Source organism: Parus major, chromosome 9, assembly GCF_001522545.3.
Source record: "Parus major isolate Abel chromosome 9, Parus_major1.1, whole genome shotgun sequence".
NCBI classification, from domain to species: Eukaryota; Metazoa; Chordata; class Aves; order Passeriformes; family Paridae; genus Parus; species Parus major.
In genome coordinates this window covers 19,591,355-19,619,333 of record NC_031778.1, presented here as the reverse complement: position 1 = coordinate 19,619,333, position 27,979 = coordinate 19,591,355, and the positions used below count along the sequence as shown (strand labels likewise).

Sequence of the window (27,979 nt, the reverse complement as noted above, 5' to 3'; positions counted from 1 at the left end):
AGTGTGTGCCGGGAAGCGTTAAATTTCCCTGCGTGTTATTATCTGAGTCACATCAGCTCAGTGGCACATTAAGTAATGGGCTGTCATGGTCTGTTGTTATGGAACAGTTCCCATGAACCAGCACTGGGTGTATCTTATGTAACAAGCCTATCTTTAGGCTGATGTACAGGATTTCACATCCAGGGATGGAGCTGATGTTTCGTTCCTGCCTCTGTGTCTGTATTTTTTAATGCACACAAGTAGCAGGTGGAAAGTGGAGGCTGTTGCTTTTTCTGCCTGCTAAAAGGAGATAACGTTTCTTCAAATAGCTGTGTTCTGGAAAGAATAAAAGATTCTGGATCTGGGACTTAAATTCTCTAGCCTGCTGTCTTGCAAGAGAGACAGAATTTGTCCTGTGGCACAAAGAAGTGCATCTGGGGAGAGGTTGTTTCAGTTTTGGTGACACTTCTAAGACTCGCTTCAGGGCCCAGATCAGATGTTTCTTACATACCTATTGGCAAGTATCTCATTTTTGATAGATTGTTTAGGCTGGAAAAGACATTTTTAATATTATCAAGTCCAATCAATCAATAACCCAGCACTGCCAGGACTACCATCAATCTGTCCCTAAGTGCCACAGCTATGTTTCCTTTAAACCCTCCATGGGTGGCACTACACCACTTCCCTGGGCAGCCTGTTCCAGTGTTTGACAACCCTTTCCGTGCAGAAATTTTTCCCCTATCCCATCTGAACCCCCTGGCACAACTTCAGGCCCTTTCCTCTTGTCCAGTTGTTTGTGACTTGGGAGAAGAGACCAGCCCCCACCTGGCTGTAACCTCCTCTCAGGTGTCTGCAGAGGGTGGGAAGGTCTCCCCTGAGCCTGCTTTTCTCCAGGCTGAGCCCCTTCCCCAGCTCTGCTCCTTTCCCTGGACACATTCCAGCCCCTCAGTGTTTCTTGGACTAAATGGCCCAAAACAGAGCACAGGATTTGAGCCCTGGAGCTGCTCACCTCAGCAGCAGAGAAGTATCACACTCACTGGGTGACCTTTGAGGAAAATCACTAATTTCTTTGTTTAGAGTGCAGAGGGCACAGATCTCATAGAGCTGCTGCTGGTAAATGGAGTATATTATTTCTATATCAGTGTCACACTGTCAGAAAGTGGCACTTTGTTAAGATAATGTGACCTTTAGAATCATCTTTTAGTCTTTTTTTTCTTTCTCTGGTACTGTGAATCTCTACTTTTAATTCTTATGTTTTTCAGTGAAGTAGAAATGACACAAAATTCAGTTATTCATGTTCTTTCCTTTTCAGCTGTATTAGATGTTTTTTTCATAAATGGCATAGGTGCTGTTTTATCCATGAAAAACTTCTGTTTGCTGACTGTAAAATGTACATCTGTTCTAAAATGTAAGTTTGGTAAGCATTTACATATTTTATAAGGGAAAGAAACTGATAAAAGAATGGGGATCAGCTCCTTTCCAATGGCTTCTGTGGGGAAAAAAGTGGATAAAAACATGCCTTGCAAGCTTTGTGCTAGGTTGTGTGTTACAGAAACAGAAAGCCACAATGCTGGAACAATTATTATTTAAAAGGGAAAAAAGAGACTTTGATTCAATTTCATTTGAATAGTAGCAGTGTTACCTGCTAGTGCTTTTTATTGCATTAAATTCTCAAGATATTTTTTTGAGGAGATTCCCCATCTTCAAAATTTTCCTTCTCAGTTTGATGATGCTTATTAAGCACTCGTTGAATCAGAGGTTCAGCTTGGTCTCTTTCCCATCTCTCTTGGAGCTGCTCCATGAAATGTGAGTCATTCAATACTCTCTGGGTCAAGGAAACAGACTTCCCTGCTTCCATAAATATGTCCCAGTTTTAGAAAGGAAGTTTGGTGATTTTTGTTTTGTTTTGTTTTGTTTTTTTAACTACCAAAAGACTTAGCTGAAAGCTTTCTTTCCTGCTATGCTGGTTACAAAGCAATTGCTCCTTTTTGCTTTCATGTCCTGAAGCCTGTGGTCATAGAAAAAGATCCTGCTATCAGAATAGGAACTGCAGGTCTGCTTGATTATTTTTAAACCTCACTCTTGTGATATGAGTAGAAATACAGTAGCAAAATACAGCTCGATAGCTTCATGTACTTATTTTTTTGTTGAAGAGATGTTGATTTTTCTCTAGAGACAAAAACATTTTTAGAACAGGCTACCTGTTAAAAGAAAACCATATTCATGTAGCAGTGTTACAGCAATTTGATTGTTCTAATTGTACATAAGTCATAAGTTTTAAATACTTACAAGTATGTAAAAGTATGCACTTAAATGCCATTCTGAATTATCCTTGGATTGCCATATAGAATCTCAGCATTGTCTCTGCACTTGGTTAACTGAATAAAAATCTGTGCTCATATAACAAATGTAACATATATTAAGATTTCTGAGAAAAAGAAATAAATCCTGATTTGTTTGTGCTTAAAATTTTGCTGTGTTTAACAGCAGCCGCTTGAGTCTTGTGTTACTTGGAATGAAAAAAAAAAACCAAAACCCTGTTAATGGCAATATTTAGCAAGAATTCTAAGAGAAAGGACTTTAGTTTCCAATCCCTGTTCAGTTTTGAAACTGTGTGAAAGTTACAAAAAAGTTTTATGGGGATTACTTTTGATACAGTTTTTGAAAATTATACATTTCTATTTTTGGAATTGGAAACCTTAATTTTTAATTTTTTTTCCCTAAAAGGAAGGGCCATCATATAATCCAGTTGGAATAAACCCCAATTTTCTATAACATTTTTATATTACTATTAGCAAACTTCCAGGCTTTCCAAATTGTCCAAAAAAACAAAACCAAAAAACCCAACTTAATGCTGCTAATGTTTCCTATTAGGGATGTATTACAGGACCTTGAAACTGCTGGAGAAGAGGAAAGCAAAAATAGAGAAAGCATCTTCCCATCAACTTTTTAATAGTATTTTAAGCAGATAGTAGACAGATAGTAGATGTGTCAGGTTTGTTAAAGCTAATACTTCAGCTCAGGGAACCCATTTGGCCCTTGAAGTAAATCTCCCAGATGGAACAATATCATTAAAGATTAATTTTATAACCACTGGACCTGTCTTTAAAGACTTTTGAACTGCTGAGGCTTTCTAATCAGATATTGTTGCTCCAGTTCACCAGTGAAGCGAATCCAATGACTTTCTCGGTGTATGGCCTACTTCTGTTAATGAAAATACAATTTATTCATTTCAACATATAGGTTTTAAAACTAATCTCCTGGTTGACACATGATTCTCTTCTGCATGTTTAACTTCACTGTACCAAAAGAAGAGTGTATGATAAATCAGAAGGGACACATCAATCAGCTTGGCACCGTTTAAAAGCCAATTAGAGCTGGGGATGGTGGTTGCTGGTGGTATTTGATGCTGATCTGACTCTTCCCTGGCTGTGTGAGTTATATCAGACATGTCTTACCTTTTATTCTTTGTAGGGTCTTTAGCATTCAAGGGAGGTTTAAAAAAAAACAACTTTTTTTCTTTTGTTTGAAGCTTATTGAATATTTTTGTCTTCTTCTGTTTGAGCTTTCTCGTGGCTGCTTACCACTATTCACTGCCATGGCATAACTTTTGGATGATAAACGTTCATCAGAAAACCTACCAGCACTTTCATTTGCACCCCTCTGTTGCTGTTGGTGGTGGACAAAACAGATCAGCTGGCTCTTGCTTTACTTTCTTCTCCTTTTCTGGGGCAAACTCACTCAATTTGATACTCAATATTGAGCAAGGGTGCCTTGAGGCAGCCACTTTTTTCTGGAGGACAGAGCAGGTTGTTTCTCAGCTGACTTCCCTTCTAGCAAGAGCTTCCCTCAGCCCATTCCTCACATGTCCAGCCACAGCACCTTTAGGGCTGTTTGGAGTCATTTTAATAATCAGAAGCCTAATATTTGCCACTAAACATTTAAACCTGGTAGTTCTTACTGCCACTTTTATTTTCTAATAAGGTATTTGTTACCACAACAGTAGTTCAGTGGTTGTGTAGTTTTTTTAAGAAAATACCAGATAATAACTTCCATTTATTCTGTATATAGAAAATTCAGGCACATATATAGTTGTGTGCATGAATACTTGTGTATACTTAATAAAGTGGATAATTTGTGTATAAAACAACAGCCATTCCTAAAAAAAAAACAAAAACCCAAAGCAACCAAAATCCCCCAAACAACAACAGCATAGGACATGCAGAGGATTTTAATTAGATTTTGTCTTCAGACTCTTTTTCCAAAATGCTCTGGTGTAGGTAGTCTGAAAAATAAGGTAAAGCTTCATTAAACAGAATTCAATTAAAAAAAAAAAGTAATTGTCTTATGTGGTAAATGCACTATTACACTCTGAAATCATATGTCATATTTATTAAAATTTGATTTGAACTTCCTTTTCAAGTGACAAGTACAGCACAGAATTATATGGCATTTATTATTGTTTTCATTATGATGTTTATTTTAATATATTTTTCTGAGTTTATTTAGCATTTCAAGCTATACATCATAAACCTAGCTGGAATGATGCTGGGGATTTTGATGTTTCTACATCCAAGTGACCTTTTGTGATATTTCTGTTCTGTTTTGTTAACTTATAGGGGAATAAATTGTGAGAATCAAGAAATGAAATGATAGGAAACAGTTGTAAACGCTTCACATCTCTTTTTTATGCCATTTATATCTACTCAGTAAAAAATAGGAAAAAATAAGTATGTAACAAAGAGAAGGTGACACTCCAGGAAGCTGTGCTGGTTTTACATTTGCAGTGCACTCTGAGAAAAGCTGATCCCAAGTTGGAGCTGACTAGATGCACAATTTGGAGAGACCTTATCTTACTTGTTTACAATATTTAATGCTAAATAATATTTCATATGTTATTTTATAGTATCATAAAACCCAGAACCCAACTTCCATAATCCATTTCCGTACGGAGTTTGCTGAGAAATTGAACTAATAAAAAAATAATACAATGAAAGTTTGCATTATGAGCTGCCTAAATCATAAGCCTAGGTTTTTTTACTTCCAATTAGGCAGCCAATTATGGCATTTGTAGTCAGAGTGAAAATAACCCAAAAATTCAACTAGTGATTTTTATGATGTTTCTTTTATACATGTCTGTATGCACATAAATATAAATTAGTACTTATATTTTGTGACTCAGATATTGTGACTCTTAAAGCCATTTGACCTTTCCATAAGGACAATATGCACTTTCTATGACAAAATTAAAGTGTTAAGTATAAACTTGTATTATTTTTTGGGTAATTTCACAACCATTAATTCTACCTTACACCCAATCCTCCTTTCTTCTGCCCATATTTTAATGTCTCACTAGAAGGCATCCCATAATGCCAGCAGGGGCTGGAACGTGCTGAGTGTCTGTGACAGTTTTCTGATTATTCCAGTTCATTTGTGTTTGCTTCCTTACACTTTCATGCCTTAATTTATGCCCATAATGCAAAGGGTGATGTATTTCTGATGTGATTTCACATTCCTTAGGTTAGGATGGCTCAGCACCGCTGCCTTAACACTCCAGTCAAACCTTGTGTACCTCAGTGTTCATCCTGTTCTCATTATGAGGTTTATTTTAATATATTTTTCTGAGTTTATTTAGCATTTCAAGCTGTACCTAGCTGGAATGATGCTGGGGATTTTGATGTTTCTATATCCAAGTGACATCCTCAGCCAAGAGTACATCCTTAGCCTCTTTGTAGGCAGAAATTCCTTGTCTAAAACATAAAGTTTCCATAAGAGCATTCAGGAGAGCCTTTTTTCTCTTTCAGCCTTCATAGGTGTAAAGCAGACAATACAATATTGAGCTGGTTTTTTTTTTGTTTTTGTTTTATGTTTGTTTGTTTTGTTTTCTTTAATGCTCTTCTCTCATTTTCATTTAATTTCTCTGTTCAACTCTGATATCTTGTCTGTATCGTGCTGCTCCATGTCCATGGGATTTTGTGCTTCTAATAAGCATTTTTTCATTGCTTTCACACTTCAGAACTATCAGAGTTCTGCACAGAAGCAAGAGCAGATGTGTGTGTATCTTTCTGACCTCTTTGTACCTGCAAAACTAAAGATAAGTTTTCTTTCTTGGTGTTGCTGTTATTTTGTTGTCTACGAGGATAACCTATACTTTATCATGCTAATTTTTATTTTTTTCATCTTAAATGTTGTGTTAGGAGTAAAACATGGTATAGAACATCTTGTTTATTCTCTTTCCAGCTGCAGAATAGATGGGTGGAAAATCAGTGCCAATTAAACGAAAGCCGTCGTGCTGCAATTGAAAGATCAGACTGGGCATTGTTAATTCCCTTCCTCTTTCTGTTTTTTTGGGGATTTTTTTTGGAAACATGTTCTAGGAGTTGTGTAATTAAATTATTACCTGCTGTATCACCATCTGCTTACATGATTTTGAAACGTTTCTAACCTCTGTGTGTGTGTGTTCTGTTCGTGACTTCAAGGAAGTGCCAAAAAAGCAGTGAAAGTACTCAGCAGATGGACTGAGGGACTCACACCCTCCAAGCAGTCAGACTTGATTTTTCTGGGTATAATTAAGCATATTTTCTCTAAATCTAATTATTAAGTTTCAAAACATGGCAAAGATGTTTTTATTTTCAATAGTCAGATATTCCTTATGGGATGAAGACCTACTCCAGATCATTGCTGTGGATAAACATTACTATTAGAATACTCCTGGTCATGTATGATTGTTTTTCATTTATTTCAATACTGGTATCTTTATCTTTTAAAAGATTTAACTCAATCCTTGCACTCTACAGTATGCTGCAGGTAAACCTTAAAAAAAAGATCTAAATCTGGATGCTCATAGCAGGCCTGTCAAAAAGTGGGATTTAGATCTCACTGCTTAAATACTTCAGGTATGCATTTAATTTCAACCCTTAATGGTATTTCATTCAAAGCAATTACAATGTTCAGAGGGTTAAGGCTGGAGTGTGTTGTCCAGCAAAAAGCAAAATATCATTTTAATTTAGAGAGGAAATCTGCAGATGTGAAATCTGCATGGAAGAAGGACGGTAAGATCTGTCCTAATCATGTAGAACAGCATTCTCCCCAGCCCCTCAGTAGGTTATTTGAGTGTTTGTAGTGGTCATGGCTATCTTTGGAAACATCCATTGGTGCAGGTGTGATGGTGAGTGACTTGTTGGGGTTTTGCTCAGGTACCATCCAGCTCCTCCAGGAAGCCCTGCAGACTGGATGGCTTGTGCCTCATAAAATGCTGAGCTTCTGGCCAGCAAACTGGCTTTGAGCTCACCTCAGCCCAGAACTGGTCTTCATCATTTATTAAAACAGTGGAAGCAAGTAGTGAGACATCTTGATGATCACCAACCTCTGAGTTTAAACAAACAAAAAACAAACCAGAAAACGACCATTGTTATTAGCTCGTAGGTCAGGGTGTGTGGTGGCATGGAAAGCACTGCTGACTCACTTCTGCTGCATTCAGAATACAGTCTGGGGGAACTGACCAAACTCATTTCCTTTAATACTGATGAGAGTTAAACAGCCTCTGCAGCCCACAGGAGGAGTTCATTGTGTCAGGATGAAGAAGTGATGATCCTTTCAAACACTTGTAGGCTGGGAATTCCATTGACTGTTGCATTCATTAATAATCTTCAGACTTCCACTTCTTGGCTCGGGTCTAATGGGCTCATTAAATGAGAGTCCATTCAGGTTTCATTCAGCTGTGTAAAGCCTAAATTGTGATAGGGCTCTAAGAAGATTTTGCTTACTACCACATTATGTAAGTTTTCCAGTTTCTTACTCATTTTGCAGTCATTTTGACCTTGCTAAACCAGATTAAAACTATCTTCAGAGGCATTCAAGTAGCTTCTTTTAGTGCTATATCCAAATCTCTTAAGCTAATACCCTCTCTACATTTCATTCCCTATATATTTATTTTTCTGGTTCTCATTAATTTAATTAGATTGCAGTCCTCTTTTGCTCTTTTCTGCGATATTGCTCTGCTGGATAAATCCATTTTAACTTTGATGGCTTGTGCTAGAGGTGCATCCTCATAGGTATCTACTCAAATAAAAGTGCCCAGAGTAAAGTATTCTCCTTTTCCCATAAACAAAATTCCCAATACAGTCAGTAAAATTGCTAGTTTTTGATAATCCACGTCTCTAATGAGAAAGCCATCTCTTTACTTCAGTGGTAGCTACTTCAATGATACATAAAAGTGCTTTAGAACAGTGCTGATTTTGTTTTTGAAATCACCCAGCAGCTTAACAACCAGCTTGGATATAAAATTCAGTTCTCTAGTTCTTTGTAGTAGTCCACACTGGGTAGAAAAGTTTATGGGCATTTATCCAACTGCCTTTTTCTATGTTACATCCACCTGTTTAGACATTAATCCATAAAAATAAACTCCATATGTAGCCCAGAAAATGGTCTTTGTGGGTCCCAAGTTACAATGGCAATAATTAAAATGATTGCTTTCATGTCCCAGATGGTGACTGTGGTAGATAATTGTATTCTCTGCAATTATTTTGGACTAAGTTTAGCAGAGGAAGGTAAAAATCCAGTATGGTTTTGAGACAGCACACAATATTTAATTGGTTTAACTGAAGGCTTAATTATTTCCAGGATCTGGAAGTAAGGGGAAAATGGAAATGGATTACAGGTCCAAAAGAGCTTTATGGAGCATTTAGGTGTTATTTACTGTAGGTTTATTGTCTTCACATTCAGTGTGGTGGGGTTTGGGCACGACCCTGCAATGGTTACACTTGGGAAGTTTGTAAAAGAGTCTGAAAATGGGTCATGGAACTCAATTCTTCTGTCCACATTCAGACCAAGCCCTCTGAAATGTCTGGCAGGGCAGCTACAGCCTTGGTGTCTCTGGGTGAAGCAGTCATCACTTGATACTTTTAAAAAGAGATTGAAAAATTGAGTAATTAACTAACATCCTGATAGTTGATGATGGGTTATGCAATTCATGATTTTGCTTGTGTTGTAACAACCCCCTGGTCATTTCAGGCTGCATTTTGGTAGTAAAAAAAATCATTTTGTGATAGAGGAGTGCTTTGTGACTTCCCAAGTTTTACATTTTTGTGCCATTTACCTAACATTTGGTCTCAAAACAGCTTTACTTTTAAGTGCTATTGAAGATCATTTATTTTTAATACTGCCCCTGTTCATAAATAAATTATAAAAGCTATGAGACATGCTTAATATAGTTCACCATGTTTCTAAATACCCTTAATACATAAAAAAAATACAGGTATGTCCTATGTCTAAAATACAGGGAATTCTGTCTGTTTGCTGTTGGAGGGAAAGGAAAAAAAAAAAAGGAAGAGCATTCAGATTTTCAGTCTTCAATTTCTGTTAATGTACAAACTGTTTTCTGATGATGATTCTTGATTCATTTTAATTATAAATTTAGTCACTCTAAATTTTTCATGAGCTTGGGTGACTTTTCACTAGAGACTGATTTGCCTCTTTCCTTGCTGTAAATCATGAAAAACACTGTACTATGAAGCTCAATGGAAGACATTTTGCTGTAAAAAAGTAGTAGAAATAAAGGAGGTTCTGCTTCTTTTTTGATTTGCATGTCCTGATCCTCTTCCTCATGGGCATCTTCTGATTTTGTTTATTTTTTTTTTTCCCCTGAGCTTGGAATTAGGTCATGTATAAATAAAGCTGATTAAATTGTTTTGTGAGGGAAATATTCCCACTAAAACCCTAAATTTAATAAAAATGCACATTTTTAGTGAGGAAATGTTTGTTTCTAAGAGAAATTATTAACATGTAAGGTAAAGCAGAGCATGTTCAGTTTTGAATGACATTTCTGGGGAAACTGAAAAATTTCGTTTTCATTTCTTGAAGTCAAAGAAAATACAGATCCTTGTGGAGTTTAGGATCTGTATCCCTATTTCTATATTTATTTTTTTTTCTTTAATTTGTATTTCAAAAGGGAAGAAAGGCAGGAGAGACCAGGGCCATACTGAGAGTCACTACAGTGATCTAGACAATTTCCCAGGGGCCTGCAGAGAGACAGAAGCTGCATATGAATGATAGTTGGTTATACATTTGTTTATTTTATGAATTCTTCTCTTCTTCCTTCAAGGAGACATCTAAGTATTATAGATAGAAAAAAAGGCTGCCAATTGGACTGTAATTCATATTTTGATCAAAATTATCTGTATAATGTTGAAAATGCTAATACAGTATTTTGCAGAATTTAATAGTTTGTATTGTTTGGAGTCACTGACAGTATGTTTATTGTGAGTCATTTTCAGAGTCAATTATAGACAATATTTTAATGAATATTGCCAGGTTATGTTCTTTGGAAATTAGCTTATTGATTCTCGTTAATTGGAGGGTGACTTTTTCAGAAGGCTGGTTTCTTACCAACTCCTGGCTCTGCACAGACGGTGAGAGCTGGTGACTGAGATTAAAATTAGGCTGGGAATAAAATCAATAAAAAGCTTTATAACTTTGAAATTTCCATGAAGCTCTCAAATCAAAAGCTTCTAAAATGAAGCTGTCTGAAGTAGCACAGGTTTCCATTTGGTTATGTCACTGGAAAGGTGCAGCAGATGAAGCCCAAGCTAGGAAGCAATTAAATGTATTAACTGCCAGATGAAGGAAGGAAAACCTAAATCCAGATGGTTTTCCTGCTTCAGGCTAAAGGGTTCATAGATAGGATCTCTTCAGAAGGAGAAGTCTGCCTGGTCAAGATCAGGTCCTGGTGTCCTGCTCAGCCTTGCTATAAATCCAGCTGTACTCCTCATCCAAACCTGCAGAGCTCCTGCAGTGAGTCCTGGTGGGAATTCTGGTGCTTCCATCCAACCCAGCTGCAGCTCACTGAAGGGTTTTTTGGAGATACAGGAGAGCAACAGTGAGGCATTGTGCCAGAAGCATGTGTGACCATGGCTGGGCTGACACAGACCTTATTTGTGTGTTTATTCTGTGCTTTCTTCTCTCCTGAGAAGTTTTGTCCTCATTTTGGTGATGTGGAAATTGGCATCAAAGGCTGCAACAAATACGAGACATATAAATGCTTCATTTATCAGCAATTTGGCAAACCTGCATCATTCCTGTGCTTCAAGGGTTACAAGTCAAGCAGTTTTTAGCAAGCTGCTAATCTGCTGTGCTTGCTCTATAGTTATAGTTGCTTGCTGTCCCAAGAGTTTCCAGCAAATGCTCATACAATCTGATTAACATGGTTCACATACAAAGGGCGCTGGCCTGGGGACTACCACGTCTCATTAATGGAAATGAATTTTTCATGCCATGGCTGCTATGTCTATGTGTTAAGACTTTTCATTTCTTTTTCCAATTCTGTCTCTTTTCTGTATTGTATTTTTTTTTTTTCTTTTTTTAAGCAAAAATGTCTGTATGAATTTTAACAACCGGTTATATGACAGGTCTGAGAGTTTTTATGTTTGCACGCTGATGTTATTTTTACTAAGAAGCGGATGTATTGGCAGCAGAGGAAAGAAAAGGAGTGCAATGGCACACATTTGTGTTTATATTGAACCCTTTAGCTCTGATTGAATGCTTGATGAGTTCAGCTTAAGGATGAGGTGACTAGATCTGTTTTTGGCAGCAGTCCTGCTTTGTGTGGGAGGTTGGAGCAGGTGACCCTGTGAGGTCCCTGCCAGCCAACATTTTCATGATTCTGTGAATTGTAAACTTTTCAGTGTAACTTTCCAGAATTAATTCCAGTATTGTAATTGATGTCTCATCACATCTTTTTTTAAGAGGCTCTGACTTGTTCTACTGTGATACAAATATGGACATGTTCTGGTTTTTAGCTGAAAGCAGTGACAGAAGGTTTAGTCTTCTCCTAGCACTGTTCCTTGGGGTATTTTGGATTAATGGTGCTTTTTAAAGAATAGCAGAGAGGAAGCAGTAGCACATATTAAGCCAGTATGCAAAGTGTGCTCTGTGACTGGTCATTCACAGATGCTTTCCTGTGGCATTTATTATTTAACATTTTTTGCTATCAGCAGATTGTAATTTTCTGATTACAGTTACTTCATTGAAAGTTCCCAAACATCACTGGCTGTCTTTTCCAGGGTGTGTAGCTGGACATGGGTGTCCAGCATCTTACAGGATCATCAGCCCTCATTTAGCTGATGGTATAGAGCTGAATTAGCAGAAAATATCAGCCCTTCTGTTGCTGCACTGTTCCCACTTTAGAAGGGAATTGCTGCAATACCTCTAAGCATCAGTTACATGGTTTTATAGCCTCCTTTAGCTCAGTGTACTAAGCTATATGTTTCCTGAATGTGTCCTCTTTGTTCTTGTCATAATGCACACTTTGCTTCTGTTCAACTGCTAATGTCTCCAAATCAAAAAGTTCTACAGCATAAACCATTTAAACTGTAATAGCTATGCACAACCATGGCCAAGTGTAAAGAAGGTTTATGAGAAGTTTTTCCTCCACAGTTGCTGATGTATTTTTTTAGATTATAAGGTGTCTATCACACTTCTCTAAGTGGTCAAGAAGTGTTATGGTCGCTTTTTAAGAAATTATTCCTTGAGAAATGTGTATGGACTAACAGTATTGATAAGCTCAGACTGCTGCCAGTCTGTGATATGTTGTGCATAGATGGAAGCTTGACCGTCAACCTGAGTGTGTCAAAAATGACCAGATCAGGCTGAGACTGAGAACTCAGATAGTCTTCAGGATAATGGACTTCTCCAGTTTATTTTTTGCAATGCCCTCATCTCCATACAGCACAGCAAGGCTGAGAGGTTTCCCTAGATAATGATGGGAAACCAACAAAGAGAGGCTGAAGATTAAACTATAGTCTAAGCAGCTGTGCCTCTTCTCCAAGGATGTGGTCACAGTAGGGTAGGACTTGGCTGAAAGCAGCATCAGACCTGGCTGCTTTTGTGGCTCTGTTCCAGAAGGGCTTAAGTGAAAGTGTGAAATTCTTCTGGAGAGCTACTGAAAGCACATAAATTACTTATCTGTGAAGCTTTACATGAAGATGTACTTCATCACACATCTTAAACCTGTGGCAGAGCTGCCAGAAGATAGGTGTGCAGAGGAAACAGCAGAAAGAATGGGTGCTTCCTTTAATTTTTGTCCTGAGGAATCCACTGAGGATTCCTTTGTTGACCTGAGCTAACACATCTCGGATTTTCTTTTTAAGAGAAATCATAAACTCATTTCAGCATGTAGACATTGGCAGATTCAGGATGCTGAATGTCACACCATGTTGACTATGTGTGAAAAAACATGTTCTGATAAATTCACAGGAATTGTACACCATGCAAAATTACACCTCCAGGCGGACTCAAATGACCAAACCCTGACATTTCTCAAACCTGACAGCTTATTTCAGTGGAGATTTAGGAAAGGAAAAGGTCAAAGGACACCAAACATATTACTTCTCTACTCTGCCTATAGCTATAGCAACACTAAATCTTCTAATATTACATCTTGGGGCAAATGAAGGGTTTCTTATTTAGGCCCTAGAAGCAGAAGTAAACAAGGCTTAGGAAGAACAGCTGAGGGAGGTGGTGTTGTTTGGAGAAGTCTTAGGGGAGACCTTATGTTCTGTACAACTCTCTGAAAGGAGTTTTAGCCAGGTGGGGTCGGTCTCTTCTCTCGGGAAACAAGTGCTGAGACAGGAAGAAATGGCTTTAAGCTGCACCAGAGAAGGTTTAGATTGGATATGAGGAAACATTTCTTTACTGCAAGCCCTGGCACACCTGCCCAGGGCAGTGGTGAAGTCACCACCTCAGAGGTATTTAAGAGCTGAGCAGTTGTGGCACTTGGGGACATGGTGTAGAGGTGGCCTTGGCAGTGCTGGGCTAATGGCTGGACTCGGTGGCCTTAAAGGTCTTTTCCAGTCCATCCAGCACTGTGGTTGGGCCCTTGTAGGGATCATGTGCAGGGCTGTGACATCCTGGTGGCTCCAGCAAGTGTCCCCTTGGCTCACCAGGAGCAGTCTCAGGGCTGCTAATGCCTGAGCAGCTGGATTGTCCCCTGCCAGGAGTGTGGGGTGTCCGTGTGCCTGGGCAGGTGTACAGGGGACACAAGAGTGCTTTCAGAAACACCGGCTCATCCTGGGCTGCAGCAGCAGTTGCCACGGCAACGTCACTCGGTGTACTTGAGCTTTAACATTTGAGAGTTCACCCAGAAAATAAATTTGGCATGATTATGAAGTACACTTGGATGTTTTCTGAATTCTTTGGATACAGATTGTTGGAAAGAGCAGAAAATTATGTTACTGCCTTACTGTTTTCTGCCGTAAACCATGCACAGAATCATTAAAGCTGTCATCTATCAAAATATAGTAAAATTCCAATAAAGCTAAATTGTAAATGTTGCCATCTTCAGCTCTATATTATATTATTTTTAAGGGCTCCCTGTCATTGTTGAACTTGATAAAAATGAGTAAAACCCCACTGAGAAAGAAATGAAACAAAAAACAAATCTAGAAGATGTCTTGAAGTAAGAATTTAATTTTTTTATACAAGTACTGACCTATTTTTCTACAGCAAGTTAGAATAACACAGGATGGTGACAGCAGGAACATAACTGTGTGTGTCTATCAGTATTTTAAATATATCATTTAAAGTCTGGTTTTATCCAAAAAATTACTCTTGACATGAGACATTACAACTTTGTATTTCCTCTGTATCTCTATTGAGATATGAAATATTTCTAACAGGAAGATTTGTCTTCTGGGACCAGCTAAGTTTGAGAAACTGATCCTAAAGTCTGAGAACTGGAGCACTTGGAACAGATTTGCTCAGAAAGGGTGCAGAGTGTCCTTCACTGGGGATACCCCAGAACCATCGGGATGCTGATCTCGTGCTGTGTCCTCTGGGATGACTCTGCTGTGAAGTTGGAACAGTTTTAGATAAACTTGTATCCCAAATGGTCCAGAGTCACCAGCTTGTTTGTGGGTTGTGGTTTCTTTTTTGTTTGGTTTAGTCTGGTTGTTTTTCTTTTCCCAAACAGAATGTGTTAATATTTTCACTGCAAGATTTTGTCAGTGATGGTTTAAAATCAGGAATGGAGCTGATGCCTATGTTGAGGCCAGATTCCCGTTTTTCTTGTTTGTAGCTCATCCATAAAAGTGACCTTTTAATTTTGGTTTTCTTTTGTTTGTTTTTGTTATTAGTTGGCTGCTTGGATGTGGTGTTGGGTTTTTGTGGGTTTTGTTTGTGGTTTTTTTGTTCTTTCCAAGGTATGGGTTGAAACCACGTGGTATTTTGCAATGTTGGTTTGCATCTTTTGAAGTACAGCAGATTCCCACTAGCACACTTTATTACTGTGTAGTAGCTTGCAAGTGTACAGTTTCCAAAGTTAAAATGACTTAATTTTTAAAATAATAATTTAAATAGGATTGAGTCTAATTAAAGAGAAAAAAGAGTTTGAAAAAATCAAAGTGAAATGTGCCCAAGCCAAAGACTGGCAATGTAAAAATTTCTGAAGCAGAAATGAGTCATATAAAATTAACTTTCTTAAGAACTGCTATGGCCTGTTAGTACAGCTATTGCTGTCAGCATTTTCAAGTTAAACACCATTTACAATGATTTTATTTCACATCAAATTCAACTATAAGCTTAAATGCAAATGCCCCAATAATAGTTTTTGTCCTGGTAAAGCTTTTTATTTTATTTCTTTCAGAGGTAATTATAATGTCTGGGGGGATGTAATGCAAAATATATTATTGATGAAACCTTGAAGTCAGAAAAATATATCTATGCAGGCAAACTGGATATTAGGTTAGTGTACAGACAGTTGATGTGAGGAAAAATGGGAAAAGGGAAAGACTGATGTTTTGGAAGAAGAGCTTTGGGTGGGATGGGCAGGAGCTCAGGCAGAGTTTTGGGAAGGTGGAGGTGGAGAGATGGTTTGGAGGGAGGATTTAGGTGGTGGGGCTGGGGGCTGGTGCAAATGAAGAGATGTGGGATGGAATTTCTTCTCCTTACACCCAGTTTAAGAAGTGTTTTAACGCACGTACACAGCACATCCCGACTAGCCCTGGAAGTCCTGGTTCTCCGTCTGCTTCTCTGCATTTAGAAACACTGAAATCCTATCAGGTGCCCTTCTCAAGGAGAACAGCAGGATCTGAGAGTTTATTCCAGTGGAAAAATGAGTGATTAATTCATGAGCTAAGAAACTGGAGTGTGTGTGTGTGGCTTCTCTCTCCTTGTTTGGCGTTGTCATCCTGATGTTTGCAAGTGAGCAAAAAGAGTGAACAGTGAGAAAACTGAGCTGTTTCCACCCTAATGGGAGGGAAGAGCTGTCCTGGGAGCAAAGCAAAGGCAGCAGCACAGCACATCCCACAAGAAACACACAGGCTCTGTAACAGAGACATTTATACTGATCTGATTACACTGCAGTTTTAATAAACCTCCTTGGCAGACTCTGCATATATCACAGATGCTGTTAGCTCCTATAAGGTTAGTAGATATATCTGAGTTTTGTTTCAGGCAAATAGGTATTTGCAAACTAAGTGTGTTTGAGAATGGAAAAGCTCTGTGTTAGTAATACATGCCCAGCATATTAGAGACCAGCTCAGGCTGCCTTTTTGTTACCTGATACTTCTCTGCTGGGGAAGAAGGAGCTTCCTGCAATCTTTCTGTGAGCCCCAGGAATTCTGAGATTCTGAAAAGGCAGCAGGCAAATATATCCATGTACCTATGCACATTGGGATGGCCCAGGATGTTATAGCTCAGATCAAATGTTATAGCATTTGATTGTAGGAAATTAATTCCTGTTCCAGCTGGATGTTGTTGTGCACTAATCTTTTCCATCAGGGTGCTGCACAGACCCTGTCATGGTCGTGTGGCTGTCCTTTGTGTTGATATTAATGGTATCCTGGCCCACAGGGCTGTTCATGATACAATAAAATCAGTGAGAGATTTTGGAAGAGGTTAAATACTCCCTATCATTCGTCTGTGCCAAAAAGGACTTATTAATGAAGAGACAACTTTAGATTCAACTTAGCTGTGTTTCATAGGCTGTTCTCCAGTCTGATCTCTCTGTTGTTTCTGCTGTGACACTGCTCAGTCTTTCAGGTTGCATTCATCTGAAGTGAAATGTGAACAACTGGTGAGTTTTGTCATCTGTTTTTATCTGGTGGCTCTATGGAGTGACAAGGTATTTAATTGTCCTGCTGTAACTGAGCTGCTTGCCAAGCCCATATCCCAAAGGTGAAGGAAGGGAGAAATCATTACTGCACAAAATTAAGGCAGTGCTGATGGAAGTATCACATTATTATTTTTGAATTACAGGGTAGTGTAACATTGCTGTTGACAAGGGCATCATAATCTCTTCTGCAAACAAGTTTTGTCAGGGATTTATAACGCTGAAGAAATTTGTCTAGGCCTGAAACTTGGCATGATCTCATTTAACAAAGTACTAATTTGTTGTCATACATACTTTAAAGCCTTGCAAGTGCAGTGGGTGTTGAGTTCCATGATCAGCACGGCTATTGGCCCTTTGAACAGGTGATTTTCCATCTATTTTGGGGGCTTTCCTAGGCACAAAAAGATTACAAGGACTTAGAGGAAAAGGCCTTTGTGTAGAAGATACTGAGAATGAAAGACCCCTTCAAAATGAGATGAGCCAAAAACCCTGGAATTTTGGATTTATGACTGTACAAAGAGGCCACAATGCCTTTAGGAGAGTTCCTGGGTGAATTTTGCCTTTTCAGTGCTGAGTGGCCTGAGCAGGGCTGGCTGTGGGCAGCCTGTTAACACTTGCCACACTTCCTGAGGAGCATGAGCCTGCTAATTGTCTATTGCTAATCAGCTAGTTATGAGCTGCATTTTACTGCAGTCACAAACAGGTGACAGTAGTATGATCATATTACTTTTTCCTTGTTGGTTTCATAAAATGTTTGTGTAAACTCACCTTTCTGTTATGGAGGTATTGGGGGCTGGCAGGACCTTTAATGAAGATCATATTCTGTAGTTTCCAAAAGCTTTGCTGATAAGGGATTGAAGCAGGGGAAGTTGTCAAGAAAAGAAGTTTCTGGTGGTTCCATAACAAGATGTTGCCATCAGGCAGGATGTAAATGTGTTATTTTTAAGGTCAAAGCACAGGCAGAGAGTTTTGAAATGGGCTCGTTAAGGCAATAACGATCTGATAAAGCTGACTCTCCTGATTTCTTGTGTACAGTTACTTGAAAGGACATTTAGCTTTGGTTTGATACCTCTCTACAAACATTCTCCTCACAAATCAGTGGAAGTATAGAAATGTACATCAGCTTTATTGGTCATCAGCTTAGCTCTGTCCAGTATTCCAGAGTTTATGATCCCCTTTGCTGTCCCTATACAGTGGCTTTAAAGCTCACTTGGTGCATATTCAGACTTCTGGCATTTTGCAGTTGCTCTTTTATCTTTATAATAAAGCATGTATTTAACAACAATTAAATGTTGAAACAGCTTGCTGGCAGATGGGGTGAATTTTCTATCTCCTGAAGTTTTCAAAAATGTCTTTCAAAAATATGTTCTTTTTATGGTCTGTGTTATAGAGAAGACTAAATGAGAATATTGCAGTGCTTTTTCTTGACTTCAATTTTTTTTCTTTATTCCTATTGTCTTTTTTTTTTTTTTCTTTTCACAATTCACTATTACTGTGGATATGTAGTGTTTTCTTTTCCTTCCAATTGCAAGTCAAAACTGCATTTAATACATAATGTTTAAGTCATGCCTACTTTCTTAACCAGTGAGATACCAAATTGCAGGGCACAAATGATCTGTGCCTTGAGAACTTTGTAAAATTCCTTTTGGAATGGTTAAAAGCAGCACAGGCCCTGAGCTCAGATACTTCCAGGTAAGTTTTGTTGTGTCCTTAGACTGAAACAATGAGTTCAGAAGTATTAGTGGAAAAAGTGAACAACTGCAGCTACTCTTGCATTCTTTGCATTCTTTAACTAAAGGACGTGTGTTGCTAATAAGATTCCCATACTCCAAAGACTGGTCTCAAATATAAAACTGAATTGAACATTGATTTTTTTATTTTAGGTCATTTAGCTGCTTGTGTGTTTCTTGTTGTTTGGTTTGTTGGTTTGTTTTTTTTTTATTTTCCTGAAGTGAGGAAACTGGTTGTGTTGCTTTGAATGAAAATTGACTCTCTGAGATGCTAAGCGGTGAAATGGGGTTACTGCTCATCTGCATAATAACCATTACTAACCATTTCAAGATATTTCATATGAATTTTTATTATGCATTTATATGTAGATTTAAATAACCTTTATTAATACACTCCATTGAACAATAGCACGCTTTTTTTTTAATATCATAAATATGGGGTAAACATAACTACCACAGATAGGCAATGGTCAACATTTATAAGCTCAGCAAGATTAATATTTGCCATGAAACTGCATCTGAAAAATTGCCTTAATTCTTGTTTATGGCTAGTACTGTATTAATCTGCCAAGGGTTTACTTATTTGGCTAAAACAGATTGTTATATGACATCAGGAATTCTAGAGCCAAAATTATGTGTTTATGAAATGCAGTGATGATTTACTTTGCTTAAAGGGCAAAACATCAGTCTTTAATTTCTAATAAAAAGCAATATGGAGTTGGGAAGATGAGGTTGTTGGGCAGTTGATATTACCTAGCAGTGATCTCTGTCACTGACGGTTTGCAAATTAATCCTTCCACTAACAGAAGAGGAGACGGAGTGAAAGGGCAGATAAATAGCTTGAAAATGAGTTATCTCAATTTTTCAAAGAATATTAATACGTGGTTTGATGTCCAGTTGGTGCTTGGCAGGAAGCTCAGTGCAGCAGGCATCATTTCTGGGGCTGGCATTATTGAATATCTTCCTGAACAACCTGGATGGAGAGGCAGAGTGCTCCCTTGGGAGACCTGGAGGTGATTCACAGCCTGGGGATTGTGGTGCTGAAGTTCAGAGCATCCTTCACTCCTGAGGGCTGGGCTAACAAAGTCCACAGAGGGCAGCCACAGCAGCTTTGCAGCTGTTTGACTTTGCAGCCATTTGTGGACTCCACTGGAATTTAAAGACTAAATTTGCAGTCGTTATTTAAATGAATAATCCAGGCTTTCACACTAATTTAAGGGGTTTTAGTTCATCTCACTCTAAACTCTGTTGCTCCCACTGCATGTGGAAGGGTTTGGACTGCAGGGTGAGAATTGATTTGCAAAGGGACTGGAATGGTGACTTGGAGCATGTGGGCTCTCTTGACTGTTCCCAGGCTGACAGTTATGGGTGAGGGAAATTTATAGGGCTGTAGGGGGAAAATAGGAACTGTAAATTGGTATTGTATAGAGGCAGATAGCCTTTCAGAGGACAATAGGCTGTTTCATTATATTGGAGCTTGCAAGCAGTTTGCTCTCTTCAGAGAGTTTCAAAAAGCTGAATTCCACTTTGCCATTACAGTGGGTTCCTCTATTACGTGGTAATGTTACTTGGAGGTGAGTCTTGGAGAGTGAAAATGCCTTAAAACATAAAAGTGGAGTGATAATGCAGTGTTGTAGGTGTCAGTCTAGCGTTCATCACTAGGAGAGGTTTCATATCTTTATCTTCATTTTATTCTAATTGAGAAGTGAGTCTGATGTTTGAAAAGCCCTAAATTACAGATGCTTATGTGTTGGAATGGCTATTGTCAGAGTGTGGGGGAAAAGGCACCCTGTTGGTGCGCTCTGTCAAAAATGATTTGTTGAAAATTGACTTTGAGTGTTTGTACTGGAGGTCAGAGTTCCTTTTAGAGGGCTTCTACTTCCATAGAAATATCTAGAAGTGCCACAGTTATGCCTTGCTATTAAAAGAATGATTTCGTTACAAATACTTACCTGGCAGTGCTTTTGATTCATTAAAATGGGAAAAATAAGTGGAGCAAAACAGCTGGGACAATTTCTAAGTAAATTCATCAGTCATTCAGGAACTATGCATTTAAAATACCTATAAATAATAGAATGCTCCATCTAAATGGAAGCTTTTTATTGATATGTAAGTACAGTGTCACCCTGAAGTTTCTTTTTTAATTTATCATTTCCTTGTGTTTAGAAATCAGATCAGGCAATTCATATTATTTCCAGCTTTTCAGCTTTATTTTAGCAGCATTATTTTGTATGGTGTGTGAAATGAGATTGGTGCACACACTTGTTAAGCTTTAAAATTACTTTCAGGTAACAAATAATTGTTTTGGAAACTCTGAGCCTTCACTCAATTTTTTAATATTATCTCGAGGACTGACAAAATAATTGGATAATTTCAGTGGTTTGCCATTGGCATTTTAAATTCCTTTTATTCATATTCTTACAACATATTTCCCATGATGATGTTCATGCTGATCCTACAAAAGACAGGACAATGGAAATGGGGAGAGTGAAATACTGAGAACTTTTGGCTTTATTGCCTCTTTCATTCTCTCAGGTTTGCAAAGAACAAATAAATGGATTATGTGTGCACATAGAAACAAACATTTAGGTATTAAATTTTGTTTTAATAGATAAAAAGATGGCCTATCACAAAGTGAGTGCAGACCAGAGGGCACAGGGGCACTCTCCATACCTTGACAACGATGAGCTCCAAGCCACGGCGTTGGAGCTGGAGTGGGACATGGAAAAAGAGCTGGAGGAGCCTGGATTTGATCATTTCCGCCTGGACAGCGCAGCCCAGCAGCACCTGGGGAACTCCCAGAGCCCTGACCTCGACCTGGAGCCCATCCAGCCTTCCTCTTCTCCAAAGGGAAGATTCCAGAGGCTTCAGGAAGACCCTGACTACATCTCCCACTACACCAGACAGCCAAAACCAAAGAGCAACCGCTGCAGCTTTTTTCGGATACTGAAACTATTTTGCACTGCTTTGATTTTATTTATTTTTGGAATTGTGATAGGATATTATGCACGCAAGAAATGCCCTTCTCCCCCAACATCTCAAAAGCCAAATAATCTTCATATCTACCATGAAATTCTCAAGGAAATCAAAGCTGAAAATATTCAAAAGATTTACAGGTATGTACCTTGGCAGTTTTTTTTTTGTCTAAATGCTCTCAGGTGCCAGTGTTATGTCTTCTCCTGATTCTATTTTTTTTTAATATGGAATCTTATTTACAAAACATGACTATTTTTTATGTTCATTTTTATCATGATGCTTGGGAGATGTTCATAAGCATATACAGAATTCATTTTTAATAATGCAAATTTTTGCTAATCGTAACAGGTTTTGCTTTAATAATGTTCTGTTGCTAAATACATTATTATCTTTAATGTAAATTAATTGAAAACCACAGATTATTCAAATTGAATTGAAATATAGACAACAGAACAGCTGTCCTAGATCCAGCTGACTGCCAAATAACACTGTTGAAAAGCAAGGTTGATATGATGTTTTGCAATATTTTGTGCTTTAAGAAATCCCCATCTAATTTTTGGCATAAATGTGAACTCCAACTGGTGTTTTTTCTCTATATGGTAAATGAAACCTTATATTCAGGTTTAGGATGGAAAAATCAACCTTTGCACTCTGAAAGATGGTGATTTGATTGTTTGTTATTCTTTATTATCTGTTTTAAGAATGTAAATTTTTGTAAAATACCTGGGCTTGACTGGGTTCGATTTTATTATTTTTTTGAATGTGAAATCCTTTCACTGCTTTGACAGTCTATAAAACATGTTTGTATCAGAGTACAGTCACTTTTCTGTAGCAGTGAGTGTGGAAGAAAATAGGTTTTCCTGCCAGCTTTTGTAAGTTACTTTTATAAGGTGAGTGAAGATGAGTGAAGTTTTTGGCTTCTGGAATGCAAATTTGTTTTTGATGTTAAAGGTAATGCATTACAGATTTTTTGTTTACTATGAGTTCAGAAGCAGCAGAACTCCCACACCTGAAGTCAGAAAAGATTGTTGTCATGGTCATCCAGGTGTGTTACTGAATAGAACAGAAATACATCAGAAGGGTGTTAGAACAGGGGTGTTCCAACAATATTTGTCTTTTGTTATATTGGCTAAGCCAAGTCTTAAGTCCTGTAGTGGGTAATACCATGTTTTGAGCCAACACTTACTAAATTGAAGAGAAAAAATAAATATGAAGGGTTTCATGTCAGTTTCATATACTGAACTGATTCTACTTCATACAAATGTAATTATTTTCATAATGGGAAAGAGTACAAGTCATGAAAAATGTTGATTTTTAAAGTACAAAGATAACTTTTTTGTCTTTCAGAGAGTAAATTGAACTGAATTCTGTCATTAGGCTTTGTCACAACCAAAGTATTGGAGTAAGCTAAGGCTGAAGATTGGGTATTATTCAAATTACAGCAAATTGCTGGCATGTCTGTCAGACTCAGGATAATTCTTCAGTTCTTTGTGTTTGGGGACTGGGAGTAACTTGCCATTCTATTATTTCAAAGGGTGGTTTAAAACCATCTCTTTTAAAACCCTTTATCACTTGTCAAATGATTTCAGCTTGCTGTTGGGATACTAGTGAGAATCTGGATTTTAGGTAAAATGAATAACATAAATGCTTGGAAACTTAAAAAACTTATGTAGTTGCCATCCTGTAACATAATTCTTCATATTTGTTTGGGTTTCTTTTCTATTTAATAGCATGATTTCAATGAAAGCGGTGGAATAGTAATTCAGCTACCTATCAATTCTGTATATAAATATAGAATCAATGCTTTTAGTATAATGCATTACCCACAAGGCTTTTCCTACCCCAGAATTTTGTTCTGAGACAGCTTTTATCACATGTTGTGTTCTGTTTCTTTCCCCCAACATCTGTTTGGCAGGAGTCAGGAGTGACTGCAATGAAACCTGGCTGTGTGTAGGCCTAGGAGGACAGAACATGCAACATATGTTGCTTGGGGAGAAAAAAAAGAAAAGCCCAAACCTGACAAAATCAATATATGTTATTGGAAAACTTCCTTCAATAAAATACTTTGAGTTACTAGGAATAAGTGGCAGCTGCTTAGCTTGCAATTTCTAAATGTTACTGAGCATGACATTAATTTAATTTTTGTTGTTTACTCCTTAGATCAGGCTCAGATGGTATGGGAGTTTGCTAACAGTCCTGTAAAGGAATTAGGAAGAAAAAAACCTGTTTAAGGGACACAGAGGTGCCAATCATAGTTCTGGAACAGACATCACTTTAATGTGCTTGAAGGTCTGGGGTGGGAGTGAAATCTGCTCGTGGTTGGATGAAGCTTTGAGGATTTGACCCTTTGCAGTTCTGAGGAGGTGGCAGAAGTGCTCCAGGGAACTTGTGTTGGCTCTGTTTGGATTTGGACTGGATTCTGTGTGAGTTGAATGAAGCCTGTCTACCAATCCCTGTTAGGAATGGAAGGGGCTGAGTCCCCATCCCTGGAGGGATTTAGAGGACACGGAGATGTGGCGTTTAGGGACACGGTTTAATCACCTTGTCACTCAGCAGTGCTGGCTTAATGGCTGGACTCAATCTTAGGGGTGTTTTCCAACCTAAACAAATCTGTGATGGTGTAGGATATCTGCAGTTTGTGTTCATGGATTGCTGAATTGGGATATTCAGGTGTTCCTTGTGGCTTCTCCGCTGCAGGCTCCTGGTGAGCTCCTCTTTTGTCAGTCCCATCCTGGCTGTCTTTATCACCCACATTAAGGGGTTTTTTTCCTTCCCAGTGGACACTCTAGAAATCATTAGGTAAGAAGACTCAGTGCTGGCTTTTATTCCTTCAACTTTGCACCTTGTTTCCCGTGAAATGGGAATGCTATAGAATTTCTGTGTAATTTAGCACAATTTTAATTACTGGTCTTGGCCAAGTCGCTTAATCAATGGTGCAGCCTAAGTCAACATTATCTCTGTGAGCTTTTTTAAACAACTCTCCCCACCCCATTGTTGATGATAAAAGGTAGAAATCACTTCATTCCTGATGTTTCAGAGATTTCAAGACAAGTTGTCAGAGGTGCCTGAAGAGGAAAAGTCATTCCAGAAGAAAAATGAAGAGTTTTTCCTCACCTAGCACGCTGCATTTTAAACTGGGACAAAAAAGAAAAAAGGACCAATATTGTTAATAGGATTCAGTCAGTAAATCAAACAGTTCAGGAGCGTGAATGAGACAATTGTTCAGATATAAATATATATTTAAACAGAAACAATTTGCTTCACAGTGCAGGGAGATTCAGATCTGCCTGTAAAATCACTCCTGATTCTGCAATCACTGCGCTGATGGGAATCCAGTAACTATATCTGTTTGTGCCATGACTTTCCACAGTTTTCTTCTGGAAGATATATGACAAAATTTAAGTTCAAGTTAGGTGTAACTTTTCTCCAGAGGGCCTTCAGAGTGAGTATGAAAAGGCATAAATCCTACATCCAAAAGAGGTAGAAGGTGAAACACGGAATACTTTGGGCACTGCTTACATTTATATCTGTAACCAGCAGGGCTAAAGCGATGGATAAAGGTGGTGAAATCGATAGGAAGGAAGCAGGTTATGTCCTGGGACAGGTGGGATGAGTCCTTGGAGCCCTTCTGGAAAGTGTCAGGAGGGCAGGGCTGGAGGGGAGTGACCTTGAGCCACATTCCCCAGGAATGCCTGCAGCTCCAAAATGCCATCCTTACACTGGGAAGGGCTCTGCTCTGAATGCATTCAATGTGGATGCCTCTACACTTTATAATAAATGCTGAGGGTTGTAAGAGGCAGACCTACAAAGGTACAGGAACACCCACTGCCAGCTTCAGTAAAAGCAGCGTGCTGCTGAATTCTCAAAAGTAAATTTGCAATGAAAATATGAATGATTTTCAATGAGGTCTGACTCCTTAAAGCTACTTTTTAAAATGGCACTCAGATTTCTACTATCACTTAAGTGTTTTTGAATATTTCCTTTTTTTCTTTCTCACTCTATATATGATACATACAGTATATGATGTATATAAAGTTATTTCAATTTTATTGCTTCAAAACCAAATGAGAATGAAACAGTCCTATTTTATTTGGAATATGTTGGGCTATCATAGTTTTTAGGAGGTTGTAATTTTGGGGTTGGCTTCTGTAAATTAAATGGATAAACAAAGATTTGTGTTGAATAGGAAGAATAAAAGAAATAAGCAGTCATGTTGATGTCAGTGATAACTGGCTGTGAAATATTCATCAGATTAGCTAATTGCTCTCATGTTTTTATTAAAGCTCTTATTGAGCTTTAGTCAATAATTACTTTCCAAAATTGTACATCTTGGTTATTATCAGATCCACAGGTTTTTTTAGATACATCTTCACATGATTAAAACTGGGATGGGGGCACAGAGAGAAGAATCTTTGCTTTGGTCTCCAGCCATTCTACAGAGAAGCTTCTACATTTCATTTCCTACACTGCTCTGCTTTTCATCCTGTGTAGCCTCACTCAAATGCTTCCTCCACTATCATTTTTTTTCCCCCTCGAGCAATATGGAGCTTTAAATCCCTTCATAATACATCCAGCTGTAACTAACTGTCCTTTAGAGGTGTTTCTGTTCCTTATTCCAGCTGGTAATGTTACCTGCAGAATCTCCCAAATCCATCTCTGGCAGGAATTGATTTGTCACTGGTGCCTCCTGCCATCCATAACTTAATTCTTCAGAGGGTTTTGGGGGTGCAGGCAGCAGCTGCTCTCCTGTGTCATGGCAAGGAACAAAAGTGCCAGCACAGTAAGAAAATGATTTTTACTTGTTTTTTTTCCTCAAAGTGAGAAGCTTCCATATCCAAGTGTTTCTTGTTTCCTGGTTGGTTGTAATCAGTACTGTTAAAACCTTGGGGCTTCAAACCTTTTTCCCAGGTAAAGCCTGTGAAATGCATACCTAAGGAGCAAAGAGAGCCTGGAACTTCTTGGAAAATGGGAATTCTGGAGATTTGGACTGAGTGAAATGTACAGCTGGTGCTTGCTGAGTTGCCTTTGTCCCAGGAATGAGGAATCCCTGCAGGAGCAGAGGCTCCTCAGGAAGGGTGTGAGGAAAGGAGTGCTTGTTTCCCTGGGCAGAGATCCATTTAGTGCCTACTCCGGTTAACACCTACTGTTAATTAATTACCAGCTGCACTGACCTCTCCCTGTGCTGACCTAGACCCCTGCTCACTTCACTCATCATCGGTTTTGTCCCCTATACACAAATTTTGGGGGTTTTTTTGTCACACCAACAGCTGAAAAGAGCATTGCAAAAAGCAAGTCTCAGTGGGAACTCATTCTGTTTCCTCCTGGATATCAATTTCAAGTATTTCTCGTGCTGCTATCAAAAATGCAAGTATTAAATCTAGCTAGGCTCGGTCTGAAGCCAGACCTGCTTCATCTTGGGAACGAATGTTGGCATATTCCCAGGGAACCAGGAGCTAAGTGAGCTCCCTAGATCTATTTCATTCCCACTGCAGAATCACTTGGGATTCTCTTCATTCACATGATAATTTTTGAATGTGTATTTATAAGTACAAAGCCCCTTTTGAAAGGAGATAAGAGTAATATCAAACAAGGGAAAGTTCCCACTTATCCCCCTGCCACCTCCCCATTGAAGAATGGCTCTGGGAACATGGGGAGGTGTCTTTTGTGGAGGAAATATGCCCTGTGTGACCCAAGTGCTATCTGTGGAACAGAGACTCGATAAATTTAGGCTTCAGATACCCACTTATGTCAAATATGATTTCTTTTTAAACCAAAAAATAGGTTATATCTGTACTTCAGAGGTGTTAATAGAAAGGCTTGTCTGTTTTATAGTTTTCCTGAGTTTCATTCTTTTTTAAAATTTTGTTTCTTTTCCTTAGATGAAAAAAGGATGCATTATATTGATCTAATGCATGAGGAGGACATGTAAGTTTGATCCTGTTAGGGTCAGCTTCAGCATTTGCTTAAAATACTCCTTTTCTTTATTGAGGAAATGTCTTAGGTTATGTTTACCTACCATTGAAAGGACATGTTTCAAGTTCACCAAGTATTTCACTTGTGAAATTTTTCTTTTCACTTGATTATTTTTTTTAACAGTAACCATAAAAATATATTGTTTTTTAGATGTTTGATTTGGGAAATAGTTTACAGTAAAATCTGATTTTTTGTATTGTAACTGTATCCTTTGTAA

The 27,979-nt window shown here is 38.3% G+C and overlaps 1 protein-coding gene across 1 annotated transcript in view; it reads left to right on the top strand.

Moving 5' to 3' along the window:
- NAALADL2 (N-acetylated alpha-linked acidic dipeptidase like 2) overlaps nucleotides 1–27,979 on the top strand; it is a 314,967-nt gene that overhangs the window by 66,310 nt on the left and 220,678 nt on the right. The window contains exon 2 of the mRNA XM_015637920.2: nucleotides 21,425–21,929. Within this exon, the coding sequence (XP_015493406.1) occupies nucleotides 21,425–21,929 (505 nt within the window). The remainder of the gene's footprint in view (nucleotides 1–21,424; nucleotides 21,930–27,979) is intronic.